Source organism: Sciurus vulgaris (genome assembly GCF_902686455.1).
Source record: "Sciurus vulgaris genome assembly, chromosome: 7".
NCBI lineage: Eukaryota > Metazoa > Chordata > Mammalia > Rodentia > Sciuridae > Sciurus > Sciurus vulgaris.
In genome coordinates, this window is record NC_136467.1 from 73,200,182 (window position 1) to 73,215,212 (window position 15,031).

General features: G+C 36.7%; 1 protein-coding gene across 3 annotated transcripts in view; it reads left to right on the forward strand.

Annotated features, from left to right (window-relative positions):
- The first annotated feature begins 1,331 nt into the window (after positions 1-1,331).
- The window catches only part of MAP3K7 (mitogen-activated protein kinase kinase kinase 7), a 64,386-nt gene continuing 50,686 nt past the window's right edge, over positions 1,332-15,031 (forward strand). For all 3 annotated transcript variants that reach the window (XR_013765272.1, XM_079148285.1, XM_079148286.1), the window contains exon 1: positions 1,332-1,801. Coding sequence is in view for 2 of the 3 variants with exons in the window: in XM_079148285.1 (XP_079004411.1) it covers positions 1,682-1,801 (120 nt within the window). In the remaining variant the exon portion in view is untranslated. The remainder of the gene's footprint in view (positions 1,802-15,031) is intronic.

Below are 15,031 nucleotides of genomic sequence, written 5' to 3' on the forward strand. Positions count from 1 at the left end.
TATCTATAGAGATATCCAACAGGTCCAGAACTGGGGAAAAAATCTCAGTACTGAGAAGAGACTGGGAGTCATCATCATAAAAATGGTGAGAAGCCAAGCCCCTGGGTGAGATTATCCAGAGAGGCTGTTGTACAGTGAGAAAAAATTATTCCTTCTTTTATTCTTTTACCCACCTACCAAACTGTCATTGTTACAGGACCTACAAATAAAAAGTGACGGCATTTTGTAGCCCATAATAATTTCTTGATCGACAAATACAATGACCTATTTGCAAGCCCGAATGAGTTCAACTTACTTCCACACAGCATCTACTTGTTTCGCTCTTTAATTGGCAAGCTCTCTTATGGTGATATCTGATCACCATTCCCCTTACTCTCTCCTTTTCATTCCTTTTTTTTTTTTTTCCTGGAGATTAAACCTAGGGTTTCCTGCATGCTAGGCACTAAGCTACATCTCCATTTTAAGTCTCTCATTGAGACCTAGAATTTGACATGTGCAGTAATCTGTCCCTGGTCCCTTGGCCCTTAAATCCTCATTTCTAACCCCAATTTTCCCACTGCTTTCAGGCCAAAATCACTAAAGTCTAATATCTAGCTTAAAACTAAAAAATGTATTGGTAGTACAATATGGGCAATACTATTCACCTTGGAGACAGACTGTTCTAGGTAGTAAGGATCAATATTGTTTAAACTCCCTGAATTTACCTTATCATGTCCTGAAGATGGAGACAAAAATATTTGATTTGCAAGCCATTGATAGTCCACACATACGTAACTCATAACTAAATGAATACGACAAAGTATGATAAATTGTACCTTACCCACATGCTCTGTATAAAATTTCTAATAGCAAAATGCTAACTTCTATTCGTGAGCATTCAGCTTCCATAGTGTTACTCAGGTTGCATAGACTGACTCGCATTTAGAATTTCTCAGGGTATGGGACTAGCTCAAAGTGACAGACAAAACTTCCTTCCACGTATACCAAATTTGAGGAAACATTTTACAGGGCTTCTTAAAAGAAAAGACTCTACTTGGTTTAGGACCTAAACTAAAAAATACGCCACAAAAACAATGCAATACCGCCTTGTCCATCTACAGGCGGATCAGAGATGAGGAAGTGAAAGGATGACAGTTCACGAAGCAGAGACAAAATCCTGGGTTTCATCTTTCCCGCTGCTTCTTAAAAGACCAACCACAAGGACTTTCCGTGGTGCTCCTCATCACTTCCGTTCGCGCACTTTATTTACGTCACCGCCTCAGGTCTCGCGGTATTACCCTGGTGTGGAGCACCTTTTCAACAAGGGTCTCGCGAAACTTGTTCTACAAGTCCAAGAGTTAGCCTCTCACCCTTCTCCACCCCACCTCCCAATCGGTCCTTTCTTTCTCTTTCCAAGCCACAAATTTCTCCCCTCCCCTTCCTCAAGCTCCCTGTCCTCCTCCTGTTTCCGATTTTAGATCGGAACCGGAAGTGTGGTGGGCGGGGCCCGGCAGCGGAAAACGCGGCGGAGCCAGAGCCGGGACACGGCAGTGGCCGCTGCCCAGTCCACCGCCACGGATCGCGGGGTGGCAGGGCTGTGCGGCCCCAGGCTGAAGGTCGGCCCGGAGGCGGGTGGGCGCGGGTCTCACCCGGATTGTCCGGGCGGCACCGTCCCCGGCCCTCCTGGGCGCCCCGAGGGATCATGTCTACAGCCTCCGCCGCCTCCTCCTCCTCCTCGTCTTCGGCCAGTGAGATGATCGAAACCCCTTCCCAGGTTCTTAACTTTGAAGAGATCGACTACAAGGAAATCGAGGTGGAAGAGGTGAGCGAGGCCCGGCACCGAAGTACATGCAATTCATGGACCGCCCCCGCCTCTGCTAGGTCCCGGCTCTGAAGCCTCCCCGATCCCTTTAATTCGAGGGGTTCACCCAGGAGTTCCCACAGCCCCCACAGCCTCCCGGAGATGGAGTGTGGAGGACTCCGATCAGCTACTCCTTGGTAGCTTTTTCCCTTACTTTGGCACTCTTAGTAAGTTTGAATTTGATACTCTGGTGCCTGGATTGGTTCACCTTAAATAGTAGAATGAACTGGTGAGAGTGTGGTCCACCAATTCTCACATCTGAAAGTAGTAAATTCAGCGAAGGTCGTGGCCATTGTGGAGTTTCAGTTCGCTAAACCTGGTGTTTCTTAAGTGCCAAAGATTGTGTTGTGTTCAACTTCTAGCCCAGTGCCTGGTATGTAGGGATGCTTAATAAATGCTTCCTAAATTTATGGACAATCAAGTCTAATGAAATGCCCCCTCCCAATACTGAAATGATTCTCAGTTTATCTGATACCACAGGACAATATTATTAATATTAAGTGTTCTTCCTTCAGTTGGGCCAATTTTAATGAACTTCACCGTTGGTAAAAGAAACTAGTGTGTGATAAAATAGTGTTTCAGGTAGCATATTCTAAAAGAGATAACTAATGATTTGGGTAACAACAAGAATACAGCACCAGAACAAAAATCACTGCTAGAAAATTGGATCTATTCTTTATTCTGCATTAATTTATTTTAGAGTAAGGTATTGGTTCTAAGGGTCATAAAATTTAGAAAAGTTAAAATCCTTGTATCAATTTTTAAATACACTTTAGAATTTTTTATAAGTTTGGAAATAGTTTCATACAGTTATCATTTATCATTTTAAGTTAATCATTTCATATTATGAATGTCATAGTACTGGTCCTAGTAAAATAGTATAAACTCTGAGTTATCTTTGCTTTAAAAATCTAAAGTTACTTTGCAGCAGCAAGGTAAAATTAGTAAGCTAATTAATGTTCAACAAATACATTTTCCCCCGTGCATGTTTTGGAAGAATAATGGATTACTGAATTACATATTTTTATGACATAGAATACCTGTAGAGAACATTGTGTTCCTTGAAAATATTCTCATTTTACAAGGTAGTTTGGTGGGAAGAGCAAGATTTGGGATATTAAAGGAAGGTTCAGTATATCATAAGTGCAACTTATTAGCTGTGTGATTTGGGAGCACATTTCTTAACCCCTTTGAGCTTCATAGTTCCTTAACTATAGTTTTCTTAACTATAAAATAAGGGTGGTAATTTCTATTTTGTTTGTATAACAGATCTGATTAAACAATATACATAGTCATCCTACACAGTGCCTGACATATATTAGAAAACAGTTCCAGTGAAGAACAGTGACCTGCTGTAAGGTTGTGTGACTAAAAGAAGACCTGTCTTTTGAAGAGAAGAAAATATTTTTTGGTGCCTTCCCCCGCCCCAATTGAGGCTATGATAAATTCCTTTTTCAGAAGTGGGTAGTTGATCCAGCTTTCATGGCTAACATTCTTTTTTAAGAATAAAAATTCAATGAGTCAGAATACAAGAATTGCAGTTTTTAAATAAGCATGTACGTCTACTCTGTGGTGAACTGCTATGCTTGGAGACTACAAATTGTTATATAATAATAACTTTGCTTTACCAAGTGCTTTCACAAACTTACTTCATTGGATTCTTAAAACCTTAGTTTTTGCACACTACTTTCTAAAGTTTTTTTGGTTGTTCATGAAAAAATGCAGATTACTGAAGAGACATTTATCAATTTGATGCTTTTCCCCAAAAGCCATTTCACTTCTGGTTAGGTTTTTATGTTTCCAAGACTTTTTTTCAGTTCTGTGTTTCAACCCCACCTTCTCCAAGTATTTAAGACATTTCTGGGAAGAAGGATTTTGTTTTTAGATGAACATTTTTTCTATTTTTAGGTAGTCATTTAGTTTTTTTGTTTTGTTCACTTTCATTTTTTAGTACCCAGTTTATTTTCACATCACAGATTCATTTCAGATCTTTCTGATGTTGAAACCATGACATCATTTCTATCATATTTTTCATTTGCACACATTAAAAGTGTTATATAATCTATGGTACACCAGGGGCTGTTTTTCAACTTAAATTCTGCTTCTAGGTTAAATCTTGAATAGGAAAACAGAAGGATGACCAAAAACAAACAAAAAAACTATTTTGCATTGCTTTCAGCATTCTATATGTTCAAATGTATCACCTTTTAAATTAAGAAAAGCATATACTATATTTCTCAGTAGCATAATTGAATCAACATTACAAAAACATAATTAAGAACTAAAAAATTCCAATCACAGATCAAATGTAATCCTTTAGTAGATAAAGATATTTCTAAGATATCAGCTGCTTTTAATTCCTAATAAACTACATTCCTAATATCGTGACTCAGTAATATATTGGGCACTTTTAAAATTCAGTTCTATCAAATAATGTAAGTTCTCAATCTCAGGCATCTACCTAGTTACTTTTTTAAAAAGTCATTCCATTTTTACCTTCTTAAATTTGAGTATAGAGAATGTTAGAATTAATTGTGAACTGTGTACCTTGAGGATGAGGTTACAAGAAGTGTTGAAAAGAGTGTGGTATAGTGAAAGGTTGCTGAACTGGGCATTTAATATTTTTCTGTAACTTTGGGCATGTCCCCTCATTTTGGGATCCTGTGATTTCTCTTATAAAATAAGGAATTGGACAAGCTCATTTGAGATATCTTCTAGTTCTCAAATGAAAACACATTCGTTGTTTCCAGTATTTTATACTTTGTTTCCACAGTAAGCTTAGAAATTCTTTAAGGACAATGATTATGATATCACATGGAATTTAGTTGGTGACCAACTGATTTTGGGTAGACAGGTCAAATGAAGTCCCCATTTTATAGATATTAACAAGTGGTCATGAAGTTTGATTTGTCAAAAGCTACGGGTGTAAGTAAATGGTAGGGCTGGGGATTGAATTTGAGATTTCTTGCTCATGAGTCATATGCTCTTTCCACTGGATTTACAATGTCACTTTAGTTCTTCCTGATGTACTTGATAATGAAACCTTATTCTGAGAATAGAAATACATAGTGCTAGGCTGGGGATGTGGCTCAGTGTTTGAGTGACCCTGGGTTCAGTCCCTAGTCCCAGAAACCAAAACAAAAAAAGAAATACATAATACTGATTTCCTTTATAGTAGTTAGTCCCCAGCATTTAACAAGCATTCTCTGTGAAGACTACTGCTGAGGTTTTGTGGAACATGAATAGAAAAATCCTAGGATTCTTAGAAATATCTGACTTGGTATGAGACTAGAAAAAACAGAATGGTTAATTACATTTTCAGAACCATGAACTTAAAACTATGAATATGGTGTAAATTGAGCACATAAACCTTAGTTTGAATGTTAATTACAGAAGCCTCCATTGAGTGGGGACAAGTTTTAAACTAGGGTTTTGATAAAGTAATCATCATGGGTTGAGAAAGTCACTAAGAATTGTCTTTGCATTTGTTCCTCTACCTAGAGTGAGTGCTTTTGTCTCCCCACTATTTCTTCAAGTCCCACCTCAGATGTCCCTTCCTCAGAGAAACTCTCCTGCCACAACCTAGATCTTGTTCAATTATTTTTCATGGCGCTTACTAGTAACTAAAATTGTATATACCTCTCAGCAAAATTCACATTTGTAACCCCAATGCCTAGCGCCTAGAAAGTTATTTGCAAATAATTGTTGGATGAGTAAATAAAATTATGACAGCATAATATGAGAATTAAATGCCTATCTGGGTCTCTTATATCACATGTAATAAATCAAGGGTTAAGATGTGTTATGCCATTTGACTAAGGCAGCATTTACACTAGAAATGAGATCTGATTCTTATTCCAGTGTTGGTTCCATTATATTCCATTATACATAGCAAATACTTAGCAGAGGTAAGATGCAGTCAAGGGCCAGTTGCTATGAATAAGCCAAATCTTGGTGGACCTTTACTGAAATATTACAGGGTCTGTTTGTGAAAAAGAGAAACCCAGAATGTGGACAAGTATAGTGTATGAGCAAGCATATTGGACAAATATGATCACTAAATATGTTCTTAAGTCTTATTAGAGACACAAAGGTTTTGTTTTAAAAAACTAAAGCATACTAGGAATGGGAAATGTAGAATGAATTTGCATAGTGACGTTTATTTTATTGGTTTAAATTATAAATACATGGGCAACTAGAGAAAACCCTAAATCGTATATATTATAGTGGTCTGAATAAACTGAGTCTGTAGATTTGTCACCATTTAATGCTGGATATTCAAAACAATCAATAAACCACATGAAACTTAGTGAACACTGATTTTAATAGAAATCTCAAATGATTGTTATGTTAAAGAGGTAGCTACAGAGATCATTTTTGTGTTATACATGTGTAACTTAAAAGGTAACCTGAGCATATTATTTGAAGGAAAGGTCTATTAAATAGGTCAGAAGTTTTATGACAGGCTTTAAATGAGTACATGGAAAATTCAGAAGAAAGAATAATCACCCCTTTTATGTTATCAAATCTGTCTTGTCAGCAGATGACAATTCCACTCTGCCAGTTTATTAATAGATATTGAAGTTCTGAAATAGTTGGAGGCCCCAGGTCCTAACTAATAAATGTAATATCTATGCTTGTTCTGTCATGTTCTAGATTTCTAGCCAGAGTCATTGTAACATACCCAGGGGTCTATTCACATAGTCTATATAACAGAGCCAAACCAAACTGACAGCTATAGTCACTGAACTAAAAATAACAAACTGGGGACAATTAAGATGAATTATTTAATAGTAAATTTAGAGCACAAAGGTATATGTCCTTTTCCATTTATTTTAGTTGATGTGGTTTTTTTTTTAACATAATTACATGAAGGAAGGGAGTAATCTTTTATTCTGAAGATGTCAGTTTTTTAAAAATTGCTTTCTTTAAACAAAACAATTCTGATTTTGGTTTTTGTTCCTTACAGTAGTAATTACATTAAAACGTTCTATACACCATCTCTTATATTGTTATATTTTTATTACAAATTTAAATTTAAATCTTTTTTTCTTTTAATGAGACTAAAGTTGTAGATTTAAAACCAGGAGGACTAAACCATGGAGGGGGGGATGCATATCATAAGAGAATTAATCTAAAATATCTTAATGTAAAATATTTCTAAATTGACTTTTACAATCAAAGTCTTCTTTGCAATCCTACTTTTACAAAGGTGAGGGATTACGAAGAATATCTTAAATATTTATTTGTAGGTTCATCACTTAGAATGAATATGTATAATGGGGGAGATACTTATAACTTAGATATTTTCTCTTGTCTTACACTTCTGATAAAAATTGATTTGGGGAGAAAACAGTCATTCAAGATAATTATTAATGGTAATGTTTCAGAGAAACTGTTATATTATTCAGATATGACTATAATCCAGAGGTATATTTGATTTGTGAATTTGAATTAGAAATTTGGTAGTAAGTAAAATGTACTTTTTTCATTATTTTATAATTTGAATATTAAGTTTTCCATTGTTTGTCTCAGTTGGCCAATGCTTACTCAGTAGTGACCCTGCTATTCTTCTGTTGATCTATCATGTCAGGAAAAGCACTGGACTGCTGTCTTCAATTTTAACTTGGACCTATTCCTTCTCTAATAATGTATATAATTTCCTTATATGTTTCTAGGTATGACATGTCATAGTCCAGGCATGACAATTACTCTAAATCTGATATTCTCCACCATTTTATATTCTCAGTTAATGTAATAAGTAAATATGCTACCAAGCTATTGGTATTTAAAATTTTTTCTTAAAAGTATAGATTAAAAAAAAAAAAAATCAATACACTTGTAATGTTTCCCCATCTGCAGAGTGCTATTAGCCCAAGAGAGCTAGAATGATGATAGTAGTGGACTTTCTTCTCCAGTGACTCTATTACATCAGTCGTTTCCATGTTTTTGATTATTTCCCTGTAGTGAACAAGACACTTTATGTTTTGGATATGTATTAAATATATAAGACATGCAAAAATAGATGCAGTATTTTAAAATAATGGGTATTATTAGCAGAACTTAAGTTATAGTTCCATAATATCATCTAATTATTCCTCAAGTTACAATAAATATTTTCCAAATACAGTCATGCCAGAATGTGAGGATTGGCTTAATTAAGATAAGCTAATGTGCCAGGTGCAGTGGCACAGGCTTATAATTCCAGCTAATAGGGAGCCTGAGGCAGGAGGATCACAAGTTCAAGAACAGCCTGGGCCACTGAACTGAGATTGTCTCAAAATAAAAAGAGTGATAATATAGCTTAGTGGTGAAGTGCCCCTGAGTTCTATCCCCAGTGCCTCAAAGAGAGAGAGAGAGAGAGAGATACTATAATCTGTAAATCTACTTAATTACAGTTAAGCGAACTACTGTATGCTAAAAGGAAGGGACAGAAAATGAAGTCAGTATTTGATGTGTTAGACTTGAAGTGCCTGTAAAACCTCGGCCTTCTGCTTTTAAATATATCTCCAGATTGGGCAAAACATTTGGATAGGAAGAAGATTTAAGAATACAAAGTCATGAGATTAGAGAGCAAATTGAGAAAAAAGGGCCAAAGACTGAAACCTAGAAAATATCAGCATGTAAGATTTCAGCAGAAGAGGAGTTAGTGAATAGTGCTATCATGGAAGTATTTCATAATTAGTCTTCCGTTGATTATATTGTGGTTGATTCTGATTTTTTTGTTACTGAAAACTAACATGAACAGTCCTTTAATATCTGTCTATCACTTTAGAATTAATTACAGAAGTAGAATTTCTGGGTCAAAATGAATACATTTTAGTTGTATCTTGACATATTACTGTCGTATAGGGACGATAGGCTAGAGCATCTTGTCTGACTGAGTGGTGCCAATATCTGCTGGGAGATCACTTTGACTCTCAACCAAACACTCAGTTGCCCTCCATGTGACCTATCCTTATCCATTGGGCTTCTTAGATCATGTGGCTGGATTCCAAGAGGAAGAATATAGAAGCCACTAGACCTGAGCCCTGGTTTTGAGAGTAAAACATCACTTCGGCCCCTCGCTGATGAAAGTAGTCGTTGGCCAGATTTGATCCCAGGGAAAAAGATATAAATTCCTCTTCTCAATTGGGGAATTTCAAAGAAAAAAAGAGATTGATGGTGGCCCCCTTGGAGACGATCTTCCATAAGCCCTTTATTTAAGCCTTCCGTTAACCTCCAGTTGCTTGTTTCTTTAAAAGTATCAGGTGTTTTAAAAACCCTTTCTAAACAGTTAAAAATCTAATTTGAATATAATCTTTTGAAAAGCTAATTGTTTTTGGTGGCAACATATTTTGTACTTCTGAGTAGCTTTTTCTATTGCTTCTTTTGTATAGGGTACTGGACTGAAGTTTGTAGAGCCCCTATTTGGCTTCATGAGACATATCTGAAAACTGACTAATTTACTGGTTCTGTGATATTGAGTATACAACTTCAATTCTTGGAGCCTTGATTTTCTCCTAAGATGGAAGTAAAAAAAATCTAATATATTCATAGGGTTGTGATGAGACTTAAATTGGATCATATTTGTGAGTGCTGTATCATGTAATCAAGGTTTGATCAGTTATTTCAGAGTTCATTCTTCAGTCATAAATATTTTCCTTTCCATTCGTTTTTTTTTTTTTTTTTAGTACCAGGAATTGAACCCAGGGGTCTTAACCACCTAGCCACATCCCCAGGTTTTTTTTTTGTTGTTGTTGTTGTTTTTATTATAGACAGGGTCTCACTGAGTTGCTTAGGGCCTCACTAAGTTGTTGAGACTGAGTTTGAACTTGCGATTCTCCTGCCTAAGGCTGCTGAGTCACTGGGATTACAGGTACATGCCACTACTGTGCAGGACCCTTCCTTTTCCCTTCTTACTGCCCAGCATGATGTCTAGGTGTTCAGGAAAACTACAAATGATACAGCAAGGGAGGGAGGGCTCTTTGGTCTATGTGACGACTTCCACTGGAATATTGTATTCATACTGTTAATGTTGTAGTCTAATGCATGGGTTATCAAACATCAGAATTACCTGGAGGACTTGGTAAAACATATTGTTGAATCCTACTTTTAGACTCAGTATTTCTGAGTAGGAGCCTGAGAATTTACATTTCTTACAAATTTCCAGGTGATGCTAATGCTTTTGAACCAGAGATTGCACTTTGAGAGCCACTGGCTTAATGCTTCCATTATTCTTATAGCTGCTTTCTTCTTAAAACATTTTTCCTCTTTATTTCTGTGACTCTCTTCTGCTTTGCCATCTTACCGACTGTTCCTTCTTAGTCTTTGCTATTTCCCATTGTTGTGTTCTCAAAGTTGAAACTGCTGCCAGGCACCGCTGAGCACACATGTAATCCCAGCAGCTCAGGAGGCTGAGGCAGGAGGATCTTGTGTTCAAAGCCAGCCTCAGCAAGAGTGAGCCACTAAGCAACTCAGTGAGACCCTGTCTCCAAATAAAATACAAAATAGGGCTGGGATTGTGACTTAGTGGTTGAGTGCCCCTGAGTTCAATTCCTGGTACCAAAAAAAAAAAAAAAAAACATTGAAATGCTTCAGAGTGCAGTTCTCAGACTCCAATCTAAATGTTTTTTGGTGATCTCATCCAACTCCTTTCATGAGAAATAGACTAGAAATACCCACCAGATGCCGATGACTCCCACATTTGTATTTTCCCCTTACTTCTTCACTGACACGTTTTTACCTTCTTTGAAACTTCTATTTGAGTATCTAATTGGTATCTTACACTTTATGATTAAGACTAAATTGAGTTATTTTTAAAAAACTTGCTTTTCATTCTTATTCTTTAAGAAATATGGACATTATCCTGGGTTCATCTCTTTTTCCTTTCTACCTTTCCTGCCTGCGTGCAGACCACCAGCAAGCCCTGTTGACTGGGTATGCCCAGGTTTCTGCACTACTGTCACTCTTCCTCATAGTGGTTATCTCTTGTTCGGGCTGCTATAATAGGCTGCTAACACATCTCTTATAAATTCTAGCTTCCCTATAATGTATTCTTCACATAGAGCTTGAATGATTGTTTTTAAATAACTTTATTTTTACGTGGTGCTGAGGATTGAACCCAGTACCCAGTGCCTCACACATGCTAGGCAAGCTCTTTACCACTGAGTCATAACCCCAGCCCTAAAATCATTTTTTTTTTTTTTTTCCTAATGGAAATCCCATCAATCTTTCTTCCTTTAAATTTCTCCACTGCTTGCTACTGCACCCAGCCTGAAATCCAAACTACTTTTTGTAGTGCATAGGCCATTCAGGTCCATCCTCTGCCTATCCCTCCAGCCTTGTCTTAAATCACTTTTCCCTTCCCCTACTAGGCACCAGCCACACCAAACACTCTTTAAGTATTTCTCTAGGTCATAAGTGAAATGTCACCTTTCTCAGTGAGGCCTTGTTGGACTATCCTATCTAAAATTAGGTTGAGAGGGAAGTGCATACATGTATGTAAACACACATACAATTATGTTCCTTTTCTTCCTTGTACACTTATATTCTAAAATGTTGTGTACTTTTCTTACGTACCTTACTTCCTATCTCTCTCCTTGAGAATATAAACAGCAAGAGCAAGGATTTTGGTTTGGTTTGTTTGCTGCTATAGCTTTTTAGTCTGGAATAGCACTAGTCCATAGATAGTATTCACATATTATGAATAAGGGTATTTTTCTCTTAGGAATTTTACGTTAGCTGTTTCTTCTCCCTCATCTGGGTTGATTCCCTTTGTCGTTCAAATTCAGGTTAATAACCTCCTCATATGGCCTTCCTGTTCTACCCAATCAGAAGCTGTCACCAGTCTTTATCATAATGTCCTTTTATTTTTTATTGTCTGTGTGGCTTTTTAAAAACAGTATGGCTTTCTGTTTATTCATCCTTTTGTCTTTTAATTGTCCTTTCTCCTCCCCCTGCCCCACATATTAGGAAATATATTTCATGGTAGATCAAGGCCTTTGTCTTTACTTCTGTATTTCTGGTATATCAAACAGTAGCTGATGTAGTAGGAACTCAAGACTTGTTGGTATAAGGAGTAAAGAAATGAAGTTCATCATTCCCTTTGCTTAAAGCCTCATTTTCAGGTAGCTGTAACCCATTTCTCCCTGCTGACCAGACCTTTCCCTTGACTTTCATTGATTCCCAGCCTATGCTCTGCATTAAACCCCCCTTTTCTTTGATCAGTCTTTCATTCCACAGCCTCTGATAAAAGTCCTAACACTCAGCCCTATAATAGCCTCCTTCCCATTGTCAGAAGACTCTTTAATTTTCAGTTACCTTTTCTGTTGGTTTTTCCGGATCAATTCCATGTTCTGGGGCTAGGGGAAATTGGAATAAGGCCTTCCTCTATCTCTCTTGCCATTATTCTTACTCATGTGTACCTTGTTCTGTGAGGCTGCCTTCTCTTGAGGGTCTAAGTGAGCTACAATATAAATTCTTTCTGTCCTTGAATTCATTCCTAAGCCTGTTCTAGAACAGGTGGGATTGAGGGTGAAGTCTTATCCTTCATCATGGATTCTCCCCTTTGGTTCTCTTCAGCTGTGAAGTATTTAAGTAGTAAATGCTACTATTGTTTAGTCTTGAATTTTTTTCTGTACCTTACATTCATCCCATGAAGGTAGGGGTCACTTGTTTACAGATTTTTTTTTTCTTTTACCCCTAATATAACTGTTTTTATACTGTTGAGAGAATAAAAAGCAGTCATTTTTGACACACAGAAATTTAATTCTTAAGCATTGACTTTGTGCTTATAGCCTTGCTCCTTTGAATTCATTTGCAGTTATTTCTGTCATATCTATGTATGTATACAGCCTTGGACATCTTGCCTTTCATTATCATTTTAGATCCTGTTATTTCACTCTACTTATAAAACATCTTAAGGCTATAATGAGGATGGAGTCTTCTTGAGTCCATAGGCTTTCATCATGAATGTGCCTGTTTTATATTTCAGGGTATTCTGGAAAATTGCTTTCTCCAGCAAAAGGGAAAACTTTGTTATGTCCTCATTCGCCCACAGTTTGTTCCCATAATTTAAGTTGAAAGCTCAGAGCTAGATATCATCTCATCACTAGGTGGCACTTGTGGATCACAAATGGTCATACATACCCAACACAATTTTTGTGAGAAGTGCATGATCCACAAATACAGGTGATGTTTAGAATCCCTGTGTGAACATTCCTGAGAATAGAAAAATGAAGAGTCATACTAAGTACCAGTTGCTTTAATGTATTGTAAATATATAGTTGAAGACTACGTTAAATTACTTCATAAGCATTAGTTCTTAGTTAATAGTTAGTCTGGTCTCTGTGCATAGCTTCTTAGTCTAATGTGGCCATAATGTTAAAAAACATTTAGGACCTGTTTACTATCCATATTAATTTACATGAGAGAAATGAGTACTATAGCTCTGTACACTGATTCACACCCAACCCTAAGCACTTACTGTTCTTTTTAGTATTTATTCAAATGCCTAATTTTAATTTGCGAACCCTGTAGGTATTTACTAAGAGAAATGTAAGCTTCTCTCTTTTACTATTAAGAAAACAGAAGCTCAAGAACATTAACTTGCCCAGCATTGAGACCTAATAAACAGAGGCTACATGTAAATTCAAGGCTATTGGGTTCCAGAACCTGGGCATGCTCTTTTCATTATTTTAATGGTGCCAGGTAGCCACTACCCCTTCATGATAAAGTAACTAGAGGAGGCATGCAAATTATTGATGTTAGTTCCTTTCTCTTATAAGCAGTGTGGAAGAGAGCAAGAACCTAAGCAGCAGGAGGACCCTGAGGTCCAGGGTTAGGAAGAGTAAAAGAGAAAGTTATCAAAGGAAAGAATGGCTGCCAGAGATACTGGCCTAATTAGCAGTTTTGCCCAGAGGCAGCCCTGTTTCCTTTAGGCAAAGTTGCATATAGAGCCTGTTGGTAATTACATGCTCTAGTCTTCAGATCCTGACTTCTCTGAATACTTTGTGACCATCTCATCTTACAACCATGTGACTCCATTTGCTTACCTTTAAAATGGAGCAGAAGGAAACATGTTAGTGCATGAAAAGCACATAGAAGAATACTTGACCACATGGTAAATATTCAACAAAGGTTAACCATTTGGGTGGCTTTATATATTGAACAATACTGAGAAGGGTTCATACTTTAAATGATTTATGAAGTATAATTTGAGCCATGGCTAGAGTCCATACATTCCAGATTATAACTACTGTCCTGGTATAGTAGTTGTTGTTTGTTGTTGTGTTTTATTATATTCAGTACTGGGAATTGAACCCAGGAGTGCTTTACCACTAAGCTACATCCACTTTTTAGTTTTTTATTTTGAGATGGAATCTTGCTAACTTGCTGAGGCTGAACTCAAACTTGCTATCCTTCTGCCTCAGCCTCTTGAGGAGTGACTGGTATTACAGGCATATTCAACTGCTCCTCGTCTGGTATAGTTATTATTAATGCTGCCTACAAAGTGTCCCTATGTAGATAATAAATCATTTAATCACCCTAGCTATAGTCAGCTTTATTATAGAAGAGTTTTATGCAAGTTTGTCTAAAGTGAAGGCTCCTCCAAGGGAAAACATAACTGCATTCTGGCATATGGAGGACATTATGTGTGTTACAAAATTAGGCTTGCTACCATTCTGGTATTAGACTTCCTGGCATTAAACTGCACTGTACCATTTGTTCACTACATATCCTTGGGAAAGTTAGTTTACTTCTTTAAAGCTAGGTGCCTCCTCTGTAAAATGAGGCTACCATTAGTACCTGCCTTCTAAGGCTGTGTAAATGAGGTGATGTATATAAAGCACTGAGCTCACTGTCTACTACATAGGAAATACATGCTCTATAGAGAGGTAAGGAAAAGGCCCTGACACAGCACTTAAATAATGTTGGAAGTTGAGAGATTGGAATAAATGAAACTTAACTAACATTCTTCCCAATATAAGATTTTGTTCTACCAGATGTAAAAGGTAATTTTTATTTTGTTTTATTGTATTGTTATTTTTATAGTATGGAAAATATCAAATATTCATAAAAATAGAACAGCTTGACAAAATTTGAACCCATGTGATACCTGTTAGTTTCAAACAATAATGTGATACACAGCTGATCACTCTTCATAGCTTTTTAAAATTAGATATATTTTACATATTATAAAATTCACCA